The sequence below is a fragment of the Leptinotarsa decemlineata genome, unplaced genomic scaffold (genome assembly GCF_025532065.1).
Source record: "Leptinotarsa decemlineata unplaced genomic scaffold, Ldec_3_MD MMD2_tig00001719_RagTag_RagTag, whole genome shotgun sequence".
NCBI lineage: Eukaryota > Metazoa > Arthropoda > Insecta > Coleoptera > Chrysomelidae > Leptinotarsa > Leptinotarsa decemlineata.
Window position 1 is genome coordinate 11,918,265 of NW_027412569.1, and position 20,567 is coordinate 11,938,831.

General features: G+C 35.5%; 1 protein-coding gene and 1 long non-coding RNA gene across 2 annotated transcripts in view; one reads left to right on the forward strand and one right to left on the reverse strand.

The window, feature by feature from the left end:
* Positions 1-20,567, reverse strand: part of LOC111515154 (uncharacterized) — a 134,850-nt gene that overhangs the window by 15,674 nt on the left and 98,609 nt on the right. Inside the window, exon 4 of the mRNA XM_074176525.1 lies at positions 232-349. Within this exon, the coding sequence (XP_074032626.1) occupies positions 232-349 (118 nt within the window). The remainder of the gene's footprint in view (positions 1-231; positions 350-20,567) is intronic.
* Positions 10,162-11,339, forward strand: LOC141482736 (uncharacterized). Its single transcript, XR_012465693.1, has 3 exons — positions 10,162-10,493; positions 10,596-10,676; positions 10,791-11,339. It is a non-coding gene; the product is annotated as an uncharacterized lncRNA (long non-coding RNA).

A 20,567-nucleotide genomic window follows, 5' to 3' on the forward strand; every position in this document is an offset into this window, starting at 1 on the left:
TATCCAGAGCTTTGCGGGTGCTCGCGGAAGCAGGCCAGTAGCATATGCAGCAGTAGTCTAATTTTGACCTTATTGAAGTTCTATACAGAGTCAATAATGTCCTACCATCTGCGCCCCACTGTTTATTTGTCAAGCACTTCAATAGGTTTAGTGTTTAACACATTATCACGGCTATTTGGTGGGTGAGATTCTAGGTTTTTTTTAGCTTGAAGGGACTGTTGAAATACTCACTTTCCGAGGTTGTGTCATGGTCAATGAGAGAATCTTCTGCCTCACTGCTGTTTCGAAAGAAGGTCAGTTCTTCATGGAGTAGAAAAGAAGAATGGGCTGCATTCATTGTGTAGTAGAACTGAAAAAAAAAATAGTACATTGTACAAATTATCATCGAAGTTGACGTGAAAATTAGACCTTGAGAAGTTACAATTATACTACAAATGATTACTTGAAAAAATAGATCGCCAAAATCCCCAACACTGAATGGTTAGGTGTATCCGATAACTAATATGTTTCAAGTAATGATTGCAAATGAGGAATGAGGCAAAGGCATATAATTCAATTCAGTTTATTGTCCCAAGAAACAATGATTGCGTATAATTAGGGACTCTAACTAACTACAAAGTATAAATAAAATAACAGAAATATTATAATTAACAATGAACACGTATTATATCTGAAAAGAAAAACAATGAAATGTAGTCAAATAATGAAACTAGTTATAGAAAGTATATGTTGAAAACGTATTCAACTGTAATAGAAATGGAATGCAAACTATGAAATTCCTTTGATTAGATTTTTATCAATTGATACTCAAATTTGGTAATGGAATAATACTTCTTGATATTTTCTGGAATTGAATTATATACAGTGTCACACATCAAATGGGATTTTTTTTTGTTCATCTCTCCAAGCAACTTTTGATATCTCCATTAGGTTGTGCTTTAAAAATGATGCCAAATGACATGCATATGACCGATCAAGTGATTTTCCTTCCCTGTCCAATTTGATATTTTTTCCAAAAAATGTTCAGAAAAGCTAAATTTCGAAAATCGGTAAGGAGAAAAGATGATTGATTTTTCATTTTTTACCCATATACCAATTTTCAGCTCTCTAGTATAAATTTGGTTTTTTTACAGTTTTTCGAAAATTTGACATTTGCCGATTTCTCAAATTTAGCCAAACCTCAACAAAGTTAGTGCTTCATGCCTAACTTATCTTTCCAACGCATTTTTATTACCAATTGCAATTCTAAATACAACTTATTTCGCAAAAATTTAAAACACCAGAAAAAATTATGCCAAAAATGATGCAAAGTTGATACAGTTTTTAAAAACAGATAAATATTTCACTTTATTTCTACTTTTTGCGAAATAGCTTGATACATAAGCATAATTAAAAAACAATATCAATGAAAAGTCAATAAATTATTCTTTACTGCACTTTTCAAACAGTTAAACTTTGATTTACTAATTACGAAAAATTACAACGAAATTAAACTAAGGGTACTGTGGAAACAATTGAACTGAACTGAATAAGCAAAATATTTTATTGTCATATGACATTTATTGAATAACTCAAAATAGTGTTTATCAGTTTTAGATTTAAAATAGTTTATTCGTTGTCTAGTGTGTTGTTAAAAATGCTGAATCTTCAAGAGTAAATTGAAATTGTTTTAATATGCGGCGAGAATACCGGTCACCGACAAGTAGCTGATATTTTCAATGCCAGGCATCCTGCAAGAAATATTCATCAGTCAACAGTTAGTAGGATAATAGCTAAGTTTAAATCTACTGGCTCGGTTGAGAGTAATTTTAGAAAAGCACATCAGCCTTCTAGACATACTGAAGAAGTGGAATTTGAAATATGTTTGGATGTCGTAGAACATAAAAAAACAAGTATTCAAGATATTGCAGATAGAACAGATGTTAACCGAGAGAGTGTACGACGTATTACGACAAAAATAAATGTACGCCTTATAAACCGAAATTTATCAATACATTTAAAGAAAGGGACTTCGATATGCACTTGTATTTTTCTTTTTGGTTTCAAGGGAAAAAAGAAGAGAATTATCATTTTCCTTATCAAATTTTATGGACAGAGGAAGCCAACTTCTCTTCAAATGGCGTTGTGAGCTCGCAAAACTGCAGGTGGTGGGCAAAAGAAAACCCACATTTCGTAATCGAATATCGAGATCAATATTCGTTTAAGACGAATGTATGGTGTGGCATATTAAACGATCAAATTATAGGACCATACTTTTTTAGACATAATTTAAATTCTGCGGACTACCTACACTTTGTGAATACCGAACTATCTGAAGTTTTGGATAATATGCCCCTTCAAGTGAGAAATGTTGTGTGGTATCAGTGTGATGGTGCACCTATTCATACTACAAGGGTGGGTAAAGAGCGTCTTTTGGAAATATTTAGGGGCAAAGTAAACAGTCGCAATATGGGACACTTCTGGCCGCCTAGATCTCCTGATATAACCCCACTAGATTTCTTCTTGTGGGGTTACTTAAAACAAAAGGTGTATAAGCAAAGACCTTTTCGAGATATATCGAGAACGATCGAACAGTTTGATTTTCCTCTTGAAGAAGATCACTTGGTGATCGAAACACGTGTCGAGGTGTTGAAATAACGGTTTGTGAATGAACTCTATTCTACACCAAAGGGTCAAAACAGTTCATCACAAGTAATTTATTTGTCTTGTGGCATGATTGTGAATATGTCCATTTGGAATGAAATTTAAGTTTCTGTTTTATTCTCAAAAGAATGAATGAAGCAGCTAATTTTAAGTTTATAGAGTGAATTCAAGACCAATAAAAAGTTTGGTTTATATAAGTTCAATGTTGGTTCCGGATATGCTAATTTATCAATGCTTCTTATTATTTTGTTTTGTAGGGTTTTCAGAGGTTTGATTATGCATTTACTAGCTGTTCCCCAAACAGAAATAAGATAGTGCAAACGTGAATAAATAGGACTGAAATATATATTTTTTGAAAATTTCAAAGGGATACATTTCCTAATTTTGTAAAAAATTCGAATAAGAGGAGATATTCCCTCCCAAAAAGATTTCCCTGTAGAATAAGGTTTCAGAACAAGGTGAATTAGCTATGATTTTGAATTTGTTTGAAAAATCAAGTGCCTTCAAAAAAGAAACAACGAAATATTTGGTTATATAACATCCCGTGCAATTGTGCAATGCGGAAAAATTTTGCAGTTGTCTGGAAAATCTGTCTGCTATAGGTTTTTTGAGAGAGCTTATGCAATACAATTGTAATCACAACATTGTCTACAGAAAATCATTGCCAAAAAGTTAATTGCATTACAGGTTTTATACAACGTGCCAAATAACTTGAGACAAAACTAACTAAGACTTTTTCTTGTGAGATTTTGTCAAGTCGCAGGTGTAAGGGAATATGCAGAAACCACAACGGTTCTCAAAGACAACTCAAGAAATGAACAAGGAATAAAATAAGGATTCAATAAAACTCAACAGAAGGCACTTCAAATTGAATCAGACTCTTGAGACAATTAGTACTTCAATTCATTGTTTTTTACATGTTGAGTAACTATATGAAAATACTGGATATATTATGAGAAAAATTTACTTTTTCTGGTCTCGAGCAAAAATATATCATCCCTCATTCTGAATATGAGAGTAACTATAGCTATTAATAAATGTTATGACTTTGCCAACAGCTGTGACAAACACCCACGCTTTCAAAACGTCACTTCTCATCTCAATTTCATTTCAAATTGTGGAGGATCAGCTTGGGCGTATACCCCGTGTGCCAACCCAGGACATGAAAGGTCATAATTACCAGCGTTCGGCTCCCTTCTACTAAATTAATTATCACCAACAAAGATGGAAAACTTGAGAACTTCTACTACAATCAGTCTGTGAATTGTAACTTGATTAACTGTGAGGAAGTGTAGTTCGCAGTTTACACCTAATTAATATGATGTTACTCCATTGGGGATGGAAAAGTATTGACTTGTAGTTGGAGGTTGAGTTCTGGTGATTCAATTAGTAGGCTGTATAGGCAAGCAGATTTCAACTGGATCAATCCAAAGAGGACAAAATACGTCTGAGGATTCAACTCTTCAATCTGGAAAGACCGGATCGAAACTCATAGACTGAATTGATCAGGGGAAAAACAACTATACAACTAGAGCAAATTCTCATTGGAATTATTTACAACTTTGAGTTGGGAGGTCCCTTCGACATATTCATAACTGAATTGGAATGTAAATCAATGAATTGCGAGCCTGCAGATTTGGAAGATGATTCAGTGAAACCTCTTGTTGATAATGATCATCCTAGATACAGACTTTTGGTGAATGATGATGCTGACTAAGAACCAGCAGTATCTCTAAAGCGTCCAACAGTAGTCTACCGTCATTGAGACGCTCTGTCTTCCCTGGTATCTCTTTTCCATCTCCTTAATATTTCACTGGAATCGTTCACCTTGCTCTTCACTCACTCCACTGAATTTTGTGGAAAGTAGTCGACAAAGGGATGAAGAAGATGTACTTTCAAACTCATCAGATAACCTAAATCTTGACATTTTTTCGACGATTTGTTCGTAGTTAGGGTCTTTTGTATAGCCTAAAAATTTGTCTATGAGCTCTTCAAAGAAAATCCACCCTTCTTTTTGAGGATTTGTCATGATTGTGATGCATTGTGGGTCATCCATGGGCCGACTAATATCTGGTCCAACGAAAATACTTCCTTTCAACTTTGCCTCTGAGAGGCATGAAAACTTTGATATTGAGTATTTGAAGCAATTTTCATATTCCAGAAGTGACTCTACAAATATTGCTTCATCCATCTCAGCTTTATGTGAAGTGGAGGTAGAAAAACTTTATGAGGAGGCTCCGAAGTTTTATGCAGGACGTTCATTAAGCCAAAGTTAAGCTACTTTGGAGACCAAATCTTTTTGGTCTCGTGATTTGCTCGATCCTTATTATCCCACAGACCCAAAGAACAAGGAAATCTGGTGAACCCAGATTGTTGTCCAAGCAACCATGGTCCTTATAATATACACACATCGGAAAAGTCTAGGGATATTTTTATAACATACTAAATATCATAAAAATGAATGCATGAGGTCGTTTAATTTCGATTAAATTGGTACACTCGACCACTCTGTAGATTTCTATGGGTTGAACGGTAACTAATCTTTTATCAAGTTTTCGGCTAAAATGAATAATCTGAAAGTGTCGAGTTTGTACATTCTATGCAGTTCTTGCTCAGCAATTAAACTGGAAATATTGTGCTTTAACATGGAACGCCATCACTTACCATTGGCCGAGATGAATAGAGCTGTAGGGCTTCTTCAAGGTGGCATGCGACAAAATGATGTAGCTCTTCGTTTGGGGGTCTCCCAAAGTGTTGTCAGTCGATTGTGGCGGAGCCTCCGTGAAACTGGCAGTCCAGCCGAACAACATCCAGGGCGAGGACGCGCTACAACTGCAGTTCACGACCGATTTTTGGTCTTAACCGCAAGAAGACAACCGACAATCACAGCACCTGAGTTGGTTAACGTGTTGCAGCAGACGCACCAGGTAACTATTGGTCGTAATACTGTCAGAAATCGACTGCATGAAGCAGATCTCCACAACAGAAGGCCACTTAGATGTCCACCTTTGTCGAGAGGCAATCGCGGTAGAAGATTAGAGTGGTGTCAAGAACATCAAAACTGGGATGCAAATGATTGAGCCACAGTTTTGTGTACAGACGAATCCAGATTTGGATTTCATCCAGATTCTCGTCGAGTAAGACTGTGGAGACGACCTGGAAATAATGAACGTTTGAGACACGTCCAGGAAGTCCACACATACAGGGGTGGTACAGTAATGCTATGGGGCGGAATCATGATCAGCGGCAGAACCGATCTCGTTTTTCCAAATCGCTCCCTCACAGCTCGACAGTACCTCGACACCATTCTTCTACCTATCGTCCGTCCGTTTGCTGGTGCTGTTGGTGAAAACTTCCACCTAATGCACGATAATGCTCGTCCACATGTCGCGCGTCTAGTGACTGACTGGCTCACCAACGAAGGAGTTGATGTATTGCCATGGCCAGCACGATCACCGGACCTGAATCCCATCAAGCATATGTGGGACATGCTTCAACGAAGAATTACTCCACATATGGGGAACATTCACACAACGTTTCAATTGAGAGAGCTTTTAATCGCTGAATGGGCAAATGTACCTCAACAAGACATTGACAATATCATTTTGTCGATGCACGATAGATGTAGGGCCGTAATAAACCAGCGTGGAGCCCATACTTTGAATGATTCCAATTTTTTTTGTATTATGATTTTTTTTCAGGGTGCCAAAGAAGAGCCATATATTTTTTAGTTTTGCTTATATGCGCACTCAGTATTTTTGACCATTTAATAATTTTGTTGTAAGTTACATTCGTTTAATAATCACCCGTCAACTTTTTTCCCTGAAGCGATCTAAAAAAAAATTATTGCCATTTTTAAAAATATCCCTAGACTTTTCCGATGTGTGTATCAAAGAATCAATTCCAGGTTTTGGTAGGTTTCGTTGAGGTGTACGGCGACAATAATAGAGGCATAGAAACCGCCATTGACTTAAGGCCTTTTTGCTTTTATGAAAATACACCACTGTGTTGAGTTATATGGAATATAACTCATCAAACCTTCAATATTGGTACAATAAACAAACTCGTTCTTTCGGGTGTCCTTTAGGGCACAGGGCGTTTTGTATTTTTAGAAAGTAATAATAGAATAGAATAGAATAGAATGGAATGGATTGGAATGGAATGGAATGGAAAGGAAAGGAAAGGAAAGGAAAGGAAAGGAAAGGAAAGGAAAGGAAAGGAAAGGAAAGGAAAGGAAAGGAAAGGAAAGGAAAGGAATGTAATAGAATAGAATAGAATAGAATAGAGTAGAGTAGAGTAGAGTAGAGTAGAGTAGAGTAGAGTAGAGTAGAGTAGAGTGGAGAAGAGTAGAGTAGAGTAGAGTAGAGTAGAGTAGAGTAGAGTAGAGTAGAGTGGAATAGAATAGAATAGAATAGAATAGAGTAGAGTGGAGTGGAGTGGAGTGTAGTGGAGTGGAGTGGAGTGTAGTGTAGTGGAGTGGATTGGAGTGGAGTGGAGCGGAGCGGAGTAGAGTAGAGTAGAGTAGAGTAGAGTAGAATGGAATGGAATGGAATGGAATGGAATGGAATGGATTGGAATGGAATGGAATGGAATGGAATGGAATGGAATGGAATGGAATAGAATAGAATAGAATAGAATAGAATAGAATAGAATAGAATAGAATAGAATAGTATAGTGTATTGACTACGTTACATTTTCATGTTTGTAGCAAGTCAAGTGTATAGGTTTTCTCAAATAAACATATAAAACAAAGAAGTAAATTGTAAAAATGCAAAAATATACAGCAACGCTGGGGTTGCCTACGTACATATATAAACAAATAAAAATTCACCAATGATAATAGGGGTATTTACAAACTACCACAGTATAATCGATACCGGTGAGTATGTTTCATCTCGAGTAGACATGGCTGACGTGAACTGTCCTAAAATGATTGTAGTATTCCGAGACTGAGTAAAAACATTGGTTGAGTAGCATTTCCTTGATGGCTCTTTTGAATTTCGTGATACTGAGCATTTTTTCTGATTTCCATTAGCGTCTAATAGATAAATAATGTTGGCAACGTCATGATACGTAATTTTTTGAAAAATGGTCTACAGTGCTCCCGGAAACCTGCACTTGCCAGTATTCTCACAGTTTTTTTCTGTAGTTTGGAAATTCTCATCGAACCAGGAGAGGAGAGAATAATGCAAAGTACGTCATTTTTAGAATCTCACCACTTGTGATGTTTTGCAGTTGACGAAGGATAAATATTGCACTAGATAGTTTATTTGCGAAAAGATCTATGTGTTGATGCCAAGATAAAGATAGTTAAGGCTTGTATCTATTTAGGAACAGTAATAAAAATAGAAGTGTAGCTATTTATTTATGACTTCAAGTTAGCACAAAAACCCCTTTTTGTTATACAATTTTGCGTTTCGCAAAATAACCTGACATTCTGGAAATTTTTGAATATTTTTTTCAGTTTTCAGAACCCCTAAATACATATAAATCAGTTGAAAACATCCATACAGCTTTTTTGTTGCCGACATGTGTGAAATGATTCTGGTTAATAGTATGACCACCAGGTGGTTACCCTCGGAAATAGAATCAAGACAGCCAAGACCCAAAACTAATCAAAAAGAAGGAAAAGCGGAACACTTTGAAACCACTTTGTATTTAAAAATGTATATCACTGGAGTTTTTTCCCAACACCAAACCGTTATTTCAACACCTTGACACGTGTTTCGATGACCAAGTGATCATCTTCAAGAGGAAGATCAAACTAGTCATACTCACAAAGTTATCCTTATTTATACCATAGATGCCTCTTGAAGGTACCTGTGTCTTAATTGTCTTAAATTAATTTCACAATATTGCCTTACCTACTAGTGTCCTTATGTAACAAGTAAATCTAAGAATCAAATTATTATTTCAACAAGCTATTGGGTTTAGGCCCACCATCGTTATTCATAATATTATTATGTTTACTCATTTCTACCCTCTCATAGGCATCTAGATGCTTATCTATGAAATCTACAGAACCATTTTGTTGCAAAATATGATGGACGACTGCTGATTTTTTAGGTCTTTCATATTTTAAATGTGCTAAAGTGTTCCTCATATCTAATTCCAGACTTTTCCGAATTCTCGATTTTGTCTTTTGGATTTTCTAAAAGTCTCTGTAGTGTATGACTCGTTTAAAATACCACCTTCACACCTAGTTTCTTGAAAATCTTGCCCAAGTTCTTCGTGTATTGGTGGTATGGAACCGAGATATATTTATCTTGGTTTTTGTCGTTTTCAAAAGTCGAAATTTCATTCATTCTTAACCTTAACTCTTTCTTACTTATTATTACATCTACAATACCCCCTGAGAAACCGTTAGTGTCCAGCACGTTTGTGCTGTCTACAATGATGTGAACTGTCAGGAATATACCTGTACGTGCTTGTTTCTTTTCTAAATACATCGTATTCTAGCCCTCCATATTGGCTCCTCATTACCAAAACGTCAAGAAATGGAAGTTCTCCTTTATTTTCTAACTCATACATGAATTGTATCGATGGAAATCTGTTATTTAAAAAGGAAACAAATGCATCTATTTGTCCACAAACCCGTTTATCTGGTATTCAGTTCATACTCGGTCAACAAGAAATTTGTTTTCCGTTAACTCATACAAGGAAAAGAAGGCTAAGACAATAAAAGTTGGAATTGTTCAGTTTCCGTTCTTCCCCGGCAAACTCACAAGTGACCTATTGACAGTATAGTAAACTTCCCATATTGCTCAAGCCACTACACACAAACAGGAAGTTTCCCAGAGCCAGATTCCTCACAAAAATATTCCTGTTAAATGTTTTCGGAGCCATCAGGTCACATCCACTTCCATCAAGTAGACTCGATTTGATTATAATAATTGAGTTATTTAGGGGAGAGTTTGTTTTCAATTATCTTTCCTGTCTCAGTAATTGCGAGTTGTTTTCTTAGATTGCTTGGCTGGAACGCTTCTTTAGACAGCGACGCTTTCTCGTTCTGTAAATAACAGACTATGAAAGTAACCAGTGAAACTTTCGATTTCTGAATATTAATATTAAACTACCGTTAGAATCTTCATTAAAAATAAACGGAAAGAAACAGAAGAAGAATTGAACTGTTGATAATTCAGAAACTCATAGAAAGGTAAAGATCCAATCCAGTTTTGAGAAATAACGTTAGAAACACTACTAATTTTACTTCCAGCTCATAGGAACTTTTTTTTGCAGGTTGTATTTTTATCAGATATTGTGAGAATATAATATTTGATTGATTCGTGATTCGTCCGTATTGTTTGGTATTGTCAAAGACTACAGAATCGGTAAACTTTGGTATTGTGATAGTGTTGTGTTCGTTCGGAGTTCGAAATATTTATTTTGTGAAAATGTCGACGTATTGCTCAGTGGATGGTTGTCTGAGTAAGGTGGGAAGCCCAGGTATTTCGTTTTTTCCGCTGCCCAAAGTACAGTGAAAGGTATGCATTCAATATATTCACCATTAATTTTTATTTTAGCTATCTATACCTTTTATGGTTTTGTTGTATAAAATTATTCATAACGAAATATACCGCCGGCATTTGCCAATCCAAACTCATTTCAATCTTTTTTCAAAATGTTCAGTTTATCGATTGATATACTTGAATTTTTTTTTAGGTGTCAACGTTGGAAAAATGTATTAGGCTTCATTGGAAATCATAGATATGCTACTCTTACCCCAGAGCAGAGTCACAATAGAATTAAAATTTGCAGCTTACATTTTAGAGCCGATGATATTGTGAATTCTCGTATTCATAGCTATGATGTTCCTTCATTGCGTCTGCCTCAAGATGGTTCTCAGAAAGGTTGGTTCAGTGAAGTTTATAGATTCAAATGATGAAAAAATCTTATTCCACTTTTTAACATATGAAATTTACAATATCAATTTTGTTGTTTAAACCTTCCAGATGATGATGCCATTGCCGGTACTAGCAAGGATTTTATTTACATTGATGCTCAGGTTCAAACGGATCAATTAGGATCACGAGGTGAAATATCTTTTCGTTATATTATATACTTACCTGATCTATTTTTATATGCTTTGGAAAAAAAAAACGATGACAAGAAAACAATTATTGAAAGTACGTACATCTTTCTTTTAGATGAATGCAGCCAAACATCTGCTAAACTCTCTTCGGGAACTCCAAGAAAAGTGGCATTACGAAAAAAAATTGTATCACTAGAGAAAACAGTAGCTTCAACATCAAAAAGAGCACTGGACGAAACCGGAATTACTCTGGATGATGTTTTCAAGTTTCTGGATCGAAAATATCCTGAGCAATATTGTAAGCTCTTGAAAGCACAGCTTTCTTTGATAAATAAAGCACCAAAAGGGTCCAGGTATAGTGACGAATTCAAACAGTTTGCATTGACTCTTTATTTTCTTGGTCCGAAAGCATACAAAAAATTTTCAACAATTTGTAGATTACCGTCAAAAAGTACACTTCATCGTTTCACGAAAAATTGGATTGTTGAACCAGGCTTCAACGATTTTATTTTTCGTGTTATTGAATTCAGGATTGGGCTCATGAAGGAGAATGAAAGATATTGTATTTTATGCCTAGACGAAATATCTTTGAAATCTCATCTTTATTATGATATTTCCAGAGACAAAATAGTAGGTTTCCAAACAAGTTTGAATGGGACCTCTACTGACAAAGTAAGTAGTGCTCTAACAGTAATGTTCAGAGGTTTGGCAAGCAATTGGAAAATACCACTTGCATACTTTTTCTATAAGACATCAGCAACTTCTGATGATTTGAAAGATATTTTGTTCAAAACGGTACGAAGATGCAAAAGTATAGGCCTAAATGTCATGGGGTGGTTTCCGATCAGGGTTCAAATTTTCAGAAGTTGGTGAAAACTTTGAATGTTACAGACGAAAATCCCATATTTCTGATAGACGATCATAAACTTGTATATTTGTTTGATATCCCGCACTTGCTGAAGTCGACACGAAACAATTTGTTTTCCTATCAGTTTTTACTTCAGGGTGGAGAAACAAGAAAACATTACATAGAAACAATGTATAATTATGATAGAACTAAACAATATAAATTGGCTCTTAAACTTAATAATGACCACATTTATCGAAATAATTTTCAAAAAATGAAAGTCACGTTGGCTTCCCAAGTTCCCATCAAGAGATATTGTTGACCATGTAATAGAGATGGAAAACATATTCATTGAAAATTTTGATAAAATCGGCAGTGAGAAGGGAATTGGACAGTATTTGAAAACAAAATATTCGAAAATTCTTTTCTCACATCCATGTCAAAAATTCCTCTTCGATTATTATATATCTTTATATACAAGAGTTCGGATATACTTTACTTTAAAATTCATGAACCAGGACATGAAGATTGTTAGGAAACATAAATCATGCAATGTAAAATTGAATATTTTAAATCATTTATAAACATATAACATTATATAATTGTATTATTTTTGTTAATAAAACATGTTTTTCTGAATGTATGTTTATCATTTCATCAGTAAATCACTCTGATCTGTTTCTTAGATCATTTATTCATGAGTTTATCTATCATGTTTCTAGAAGTTGATCGACAAACAACTACTTTCGTATCTTTGTTTATCTGTCTGATACAACCGAGCAAGCGAAGTTTCAACTTCGGAACGTCCCCTGTAGATATCGCGAATAGGAACTGCCCTCGTATAACTGTCATGCGGCCGGCGGCTTCCAGACATCGTCTGTCGGCGATATGATTTATGGAAATCGCAAAAAATGCAATCCTGAGCCGTACCGACAAACGAATTCCTTGGAGTGAACCAACTTATAGTATTCGGTAAACTTTGATAAAACCGGAGTTTATTTTGTCACAGAAATTTCAAAATAAATCGAGTAACTACATTTTATATTGACTTTAGATTCGATAATGAATGTTAGAAATATATTGTATTTTGAATGATGTTAAAATAAGCATTATTTGATTATTCTCAGCTATTAGTTACGTTGGTCATTGGAGCCTGTTCATGTGGTGAAAGCTGGTTAAACAGTTCATGTATCATCAATAATACTCACAAATGAGGAATATTCAATTCTCACCATGTGTTGTTCCATTTAATAGACACCCGATAGCAAAGTTACAAGTATTTGGAACTGAGGCCTTACGAAACTGGCGCAGTGGGTAGGATCTAAACCGAAGCGTTGTGAGCAACTCACACGAAGTTCCACCATTAAGGAATTCAACGTGAACACTGCTTTGGCAAATTTTGCAAGGAAACACCACCAACCACAGTGTACTAGAATAGGACTGGATATTCTGCCACCACACGGAGGGGCTGCAACGGATCAACAACTGCTTGGAGCCTAACGAAACTTGCGTAGTCGGTAGGATCACAGTACAAGCATTGTAAGCAACACACATTAAGTTCCATCATCAAGAAGTGTGAGGGGAATATTGCTCTATCACATTCTGATTCCTACGGAAACTCTATCATCAAGCACAGAATGGGACCAGATATTGTTTCACCACACGGAGGGTCTTCAACGAACCAACAGCGATTTGAGGCCTAACTAAACTAGTGGAGTCGTTAGGATCACGACACAAGAATTTACAGCAACACACATGGAGTTCCATCACCAAGGTGAACACTACTTTTTCACAGTTTGCTTCCCATAGAAAATCCATCACCTACCACAGTGTACCAGAATAAGACTGGATATTCTTTCACCACACCAACGGACCAACAACTGCTTGGGGCCTAACGATCACAAAAGAAGCATTGTGAGCAACGCACGAAGTTCCACCATCAAGGAATCCAAGTTGAACATTGTTTTTTCACGTTTTTATTACCATGGAAAGTCCACCACCAACCACAGTGTACCAGAATATGACTCGATATTCTTCCACCACACGGATGGGCTTCAACAGACCAACAAAGATTTGCGGCCTAACGAAACTGGCACAGTCGGTAGGATCTCTACACAAGGATTGTGATTGTGGAGTTCCACCATCGAAAACTCCCAGGTAAACACTGCTTTTCCACGTTTCAATTCCCACGGAAACTACACCACCAACTACAAAATAGAAATGGATATTGTTTCACCACACGGAGGGCTTCAACGGACGAACAACTGCTTGGGGCCTAATGTAAATTATAGTTACTGCAATAATATATCATGAGTCTGTGATCTGGTAGGGAGTAGATAGAAGAAGGATAAACATTATTTATAGTCAAGACTGTGGAACATTTTTCTACGAGGATGTTTATTTAGGCGCCTTAATGAATACATGTGAAATCTGCATGGAAAATATATTCAGCAAGCTGGAAAATCTGAATTTTATTATACTCGGAAACTATGAAGGTAACATTAAAAATCTCGACGTTCCATAAATCACTCACGCGAAAAAACATTTCATTCACATTATCTTTAACGGAAATGAAATATGTGCTAACATAAATCATGAATTCAAATTTTTTTCAGCGAAAAACTGGAGTTGAAATAAATGATTTCATGCATGGATTCACTTCTTTATAGCATGGACATTGTGGAATAATTAAATGAAAGTAGAGCAGAGCAATGATACTGGGGAGAGTTTAATTCTTTTATTTCGGGTGATCTGCATATTAATGAGAAATATTCAATTAGTAGAAGTCGTTCAAAGATATACAGCGATTTGAATATCTCAATTTAGGACGGAATGTGAAGAAAATTACTTTTTTATCAGTAGGAGGAAGTCGAGAATGAAGTCCATAACACAAAAACTATTATACCGGGTGGTAACCGGTCCTAGTTACCTGCCCCGGCTCCACACGGGTGCAATGCTTATACTGAATATAAATTTAGCCACCAGTAATTAATGGGCATTGAGAAATAGTGATGGAAAGATAATTTCGTTTTATGGACGCCCCTTTTTCACCCACGACTAGAGCACAGGTTGGAATATTTGAAAATCTTTTCTTATTGCATATCTACAACATAAAACAAACATACTTTCAAAAATTCAGCCTTCGAAAATATGGCGGTACGTAGAAACAGCGATGAAAAGGTAATTTCCATATATGAACGCACCTTTTTCACACCCACTGGAGGCGTTTCAGCTGTAATATTCGAAAATATTTTCTAATTGCACATCTACAATATAAAACAAACCTATATTCACGTTTTTGGAAATTCATATTTCATCTCTAGTTAGTTTGGTAATATTTCTACCTATTTCTTACATTCCTAAAGGAAATCTATCAAATAATTTCCAGACGAGTAGGGTATATTCAATTTGTTCCCAATGAATAACATAAGAACATTTCTGAAGTGATTAAATGAAGCAAAGACGTTTCGGAATTCAACAAATATTTACATGTTGAAATCAGAAAGTGGCTGTCACATATAGAAGCTTTTTATACCAACTGGTGCCTATTTTGGTATTTTTTGTATTATAATTTATTGTCGAAACTATAAGTACCTCTATCTTTCAATGAAAAATGAATTCGGTCTAAGAGAAAATCAAATTTTATTTAGAGAAAATGCTCTTATTTGAAACAAGATAAAATGTATGTGCAAAACAAGAGATTGGCAAATTTGAATCAACGTGGAGGATTTTTCAGTTTAAATTAATATACAATTGCAGAGCTTGGCAAATGTAATAATGCATGTGTGAAAAATTACGGAGCATTGTATAATTTTCGCAAAATGAAGGCAAAATTAAGAGTTGCCGTGAAAGTTTATCACTTTCTCTTCGGTACTACGTACACAACGCGGTACTAACTGATATAGCGGAGTTGTATCCAATTATAACACTTACCCATGAAAATATCTTTCAACTGTGCAAGACCCCAGTATTGTAAAATCTGTTCCATTATGGTAGATACAAAATAATTGGAAAAAAATTGCACTCTCACAGACACATAAAACACCTCCTCCTCAAAATCGCAACACACCAACATCACTTTCCAACACATACTGGCGCGTAAGCGATGCTTACAACGGAATTCCCCGCTCCCCTCTCACTTGAGACGGTCATAGAAAGACCAGAGCACCATAGGTTTTTTCATACTGAAATGACTGAAATACTTCTTTAAAAGAAACCCTGTTCATTCTATACAAAATTCCTGTTATTTTCAGTCGATCATAATATAGTTTTGTATGTAGATTCACAAAACTCTTGTTATAAACGAATTGAGTTATTTGAAAGGAATACAGTATTGAATTCAAACAAACGCTATGTGTTCAGATCAAGTTGATATTGCTCTCCATTTGAAACAGTTCATTTTTCCCTTCAAATAGGTGGTGGATTTTGAGATGATATTATATTTTCTTGATTCAAAATAGTTCAAAGCAACCTATGATCTTCTTTTAAATGAATAATTTTTACTGTGTACAATGTTTGCCCTACGCCGCCATATTGCATTCGTTTTGACAGGTCGCTGGATTGGTCTATAGCAGTTTGGAGGAACATACCTAAGCTGCACCTATATGCCAAATTTTAGCTTCCTAGGGCTCACCAGTATGGAAAAACAGAGGTGAATGAGTGAGATAACTAGACTTTCGCATTCATTATTATAGATACCCAAATATCATTTGAGAATGATGTGCAAATTTAGAATTCCTTGAATCGAATCAACGTTTTCTTTGGAATATTTGATCACAGGAGAGTCGATACAGACCATTCAATACTCATTCCAAAATTTTAACACTCAATATGAAAAAAATATCCAGTAATTTCCAGAGTTTTCTTCACCAAAAGAGATTATTCCATTGATATCATTTACCCCGACTCACTCCATGGTATTCCGTTCTTGTCATCACCCTCTGTTTTTCAATTAAAAAAATAAAACATTGAAACGAGTAACCTTCATAAACGTTAATAGATCAATCGTTTCCTATCAATTGAATTACATGGTCCGTATATATCGTCTTTAATGGAATTGCACTGGCGGTGATGATAGCAAATATAGATCGTTATTAGTTGCTCATGTGCATTGCATGTCCCACAAGTTGTTCGATACACCATGTGACAAGCAATTAATACATCTATAGCCAATTCCGCTCTATTTAGTTTCCTGCACTGTGTTGAGGAATGAATGTGAGCGAAAGGAAGTGGGTTGAGATAATATTTTTCAATGAAAGAAGCCTGACGGAATTTGTGAGGTTATGGAATATGATAAAATAGGAACGTTCCACTACGTCGAATTTTTACTACGTCGGAATACTACTAAGTCGGAGTTTCACTACGTCAAAAGTCATCCCTTTCACTGAAATTCACAGAATTTGAAAATGGTGTTTTGTAGTATATCTATTCATGACACCAGGAATATGATAATCTACTCCAAAACTGGCTTCATCGATCTTGGAGAAAATCCATAATTACTATTCATAGCTAAGATGACTTCAGAGAACATTGAAAATGGATCATCCACGTTTCTGAACTCCACGTTCGCACCTGAATATATTCGTGAGACGTAATTTACATATTTAGGATGGATTATTTCATTAAGTCAGAAAATATCTTTGGGATGAGTGGATTCTGGGTCTTGGAAGGTATATTAACTTGAATTATTCAACATTTCGTTATTCAATTCTGATATGAAATGGGATATACCCCATCAATCGTGGGTTGAATTTAGAATAATATACATTTTCTCATCATTTTTCTTCATTCAATTCAATGTCATCGAGGCAAAACTGAGGTGAATTTTCCAGTTGCAATTCCTCTACATTTGGTCGTAGAGACGCTCTTACTGAGAGAGTGGAACTCTCTAGAACGAACATAGCCCAAATTTCGTGATGTGGCGATTTTTCATCACTTTCCTCTTCCTTTCCTTCTCATTGAGATTGATGGTTCTGTTGCCATGCTTTCAAGAGTCATAGGTTTCCCGCTGTTATCTTTGCGTAATGTAAATCTTTCGATTATACCGTAAATTATCCTGAGTGAAGTTGATTCATTTCAGGCGAAAATAATATTTTGTTGAAAAAATGAGAGTCAAAACGATGCTATGGATTATATGAATTGAAAAAACATGATGACTGTATGTTTCCACCAAGAGCGGTACATATCAGAACTACGCGACGGGCTGTGTCTGCTCATCGTTTTGAGGTTCAACTCAGTATACCTCGAGTTTCACTGTTCAAGAAATCTTTCATTTGGAGAACTTTGTTTATGTGGAATAAACTTTATGACAACGTTTTTCCACAGATTCAATCTTCAACGAGAATCAAGAATTCAAAGATGTTAGGTTTTGAGATGGTGAGATTTTACTATCTTCTCTCCTATCTTTATCATTTCCAAGTGATACTTCAATGAGAAAAACACTAAAATATATGAAGGACTTTCAGAGATTAAAAAAGCCAACAGATATATGAAGAATTTTCTAGAGACTAATGCGCTAGATATTGATGAGCTGGAGATTAATGAGCTGGGGATCAATGAGGTGGAGACTGATAAGCTAGAGATCATTGAGCTAGAGATCAATGAGCCAGAGATCAATGAACTGTAGATTATTGAACTGGAGATCAATGAGCTAAAGATCAATGAACTATAGAGAAATGAACACAAGCCTGTTGAGCTGTTGCTTAATAAGCTAGAGATCAATGAGCCAAAGATCAATGTGTCATAGATCAATGATCTAGAGACTGATGAGCTGGAGATTGATGAGCCAGGGATCAATGAACTGGGGATTATTAAGCTGTAGGTGAATGAGTTGGAAATCGATGAGTTATAGATCAATGAGCTAGATATTGGACAATAATGAGATAGAGATCATTGAACCAGAGATCAATGGAGTAGAGATTATTGAGCTGGAGATCAATAAGCTAGAGATCAATGAGCCACAGATCAATGAGCGAGAGACTTATGAGCTGAAGATCAGTTAGCTAGATATTAATCAGCCATGAATCAATGAGGTAGAGATCGATGAGCTAGGGATTAATGAGCTAGATATCAATGAGCCAGAGATCGATGAAGCAGGGATTATTGAGCTATGTGGAGAAGTTGAAATTTGCATGGAATAGAATGTTCACTAAGTGCTTCTACCAATAGCAAGGTGGTACGGCAATAGGGAACTTGCAGTATCCGTTCATGATGAATCTATTCATGGGCAGATTTGAAAGCGAGAGAAAAGTTAGGTTACTTTTCACGTACTTTGTTGATATTCGTCTTACTTAGTTCCATTCATCATTTTCTGAGTATAAAGTGCACACATGATGTTGAAGCCCGGATCTCGATGTTCTAGTTATGAGAAATGTCAGTGGGGGTTTAGAATTTGATGTATGTAAGATGAATACCAGAACTTTCAGATATCACTGTTGTTCAATACTTTATCTTCTTGTCCATGGGCTGGTCATGGCCCCTTTGAGTAAAGGAAGATATGATCTCGAGGAAATAGTTATCAAAGAGCTGCAAGTAACGTATATTTTTCAAAGAAAGTTGATGACTTAATTGCGAAACTAAAATTTTGACAGTGTTTCATCTTTTCAGAAAGACGAAAACCCAAAGGAAATTGTTCTTCCAAAAGAAAAAAAATCACCAATGGATATGTAGGAACACAAGAACTGAGAAAACCGGAAGACTGACTAAGCTGTGAGGATTGCGACATAAAGTATGTCGGTCAAACTGAGCGGACTGTAATAACCCGTTACAGAGAACATATTTCCTTTATTCGATTCTATAGACCCTAATAGCTATTAGATAACATTTTTCAGATTGTGAAAGGTGGAACATTGATGAAAAGAGTGAAAAACATTGACTTCTCCACAAAAAATGTCTGGTGCATATAAAAGGCCAAACTCAATGTGCTAACTTGGTTGCTCTGGTGTGGGATAATTGTTTTTCAACATTGATTCCACTCTAGAGGTACCAATTACACCTTCGAGATTTTTTATGACATCAAAGTTCAATATTTCTGGAATATCGCCTTACTTCGAGTGTTTATTTCTGATAAAATGAAGAATAATTGATAAACTCAATATACCCTTAATTTACGGGTATTTTATTCATGAACGCAGTGGAAAAGACTAATAAAAAGAATTTATGGAGAGAAAATATTTTCCCGCGAGACTTTACGGAACTTTAAAATTCTTGATAATATTCAAGAAGCTATGAGATCTCGTAAAAACAATTCTGAGACACTTGGCTACAATATTGAATTCCCGGATCCGTCGTTTTATCATCCACAAAGTATTCGCGAAATGAAAAGGCCAAATATTTTCATTCTGAAGTATTCCTTTCTAAATTTATAACTAACGTCAGTATTGAAAATTTTTGCGATGACAAAAGATGTTTTTGATATTGACGTTTATGAAATATGATAATGGAACATTTTCTTGAAATCAGTATTCGGCAGGGAATAATTTCATGTACTTTATCGTTGTTCGTTGAATTTTAGCAGTTTTTGAATGCTTTTCTCTTTCAAATCATGAATGATGTGACAAAATTACATTGATGAAATGAAAAAGAAACGCATTTAGCATGAATTTGGATTGTTGTTCGTTGAATTTTAGCAGCTTCTGAATGCTTTTCTTTTTCAGATCATGGATGATGTGACAAAATTACATTGATGAAATTAAAAAGAAACGCATTTAGCATGAATTTGGATTGTTGTTCGTTGAATTTTAGCAGCTTCTGAATGCTTTTCTTTCTCAGATCATGGATGGTGTGACAAAATTACATTGATAAAGTTAAGAAGAAACGCATTTAGGATGAATTTGGATGGCATCATTTGAAATACTAGTACTTTCAGATATATTTGCGATAGTTTTTACCAAAAGAAGATAATGACGGGAGTGAATATTCTCGACACACCAAAACAACGGTTCAAAATATACTTCCAATTTTGATTTGGGGAAGTTCTTCATCCGTAGCTTATTTAGGTTTGCAGGAAGATGGATAAAAACACTGTATTCATCTGTGTTATCAATG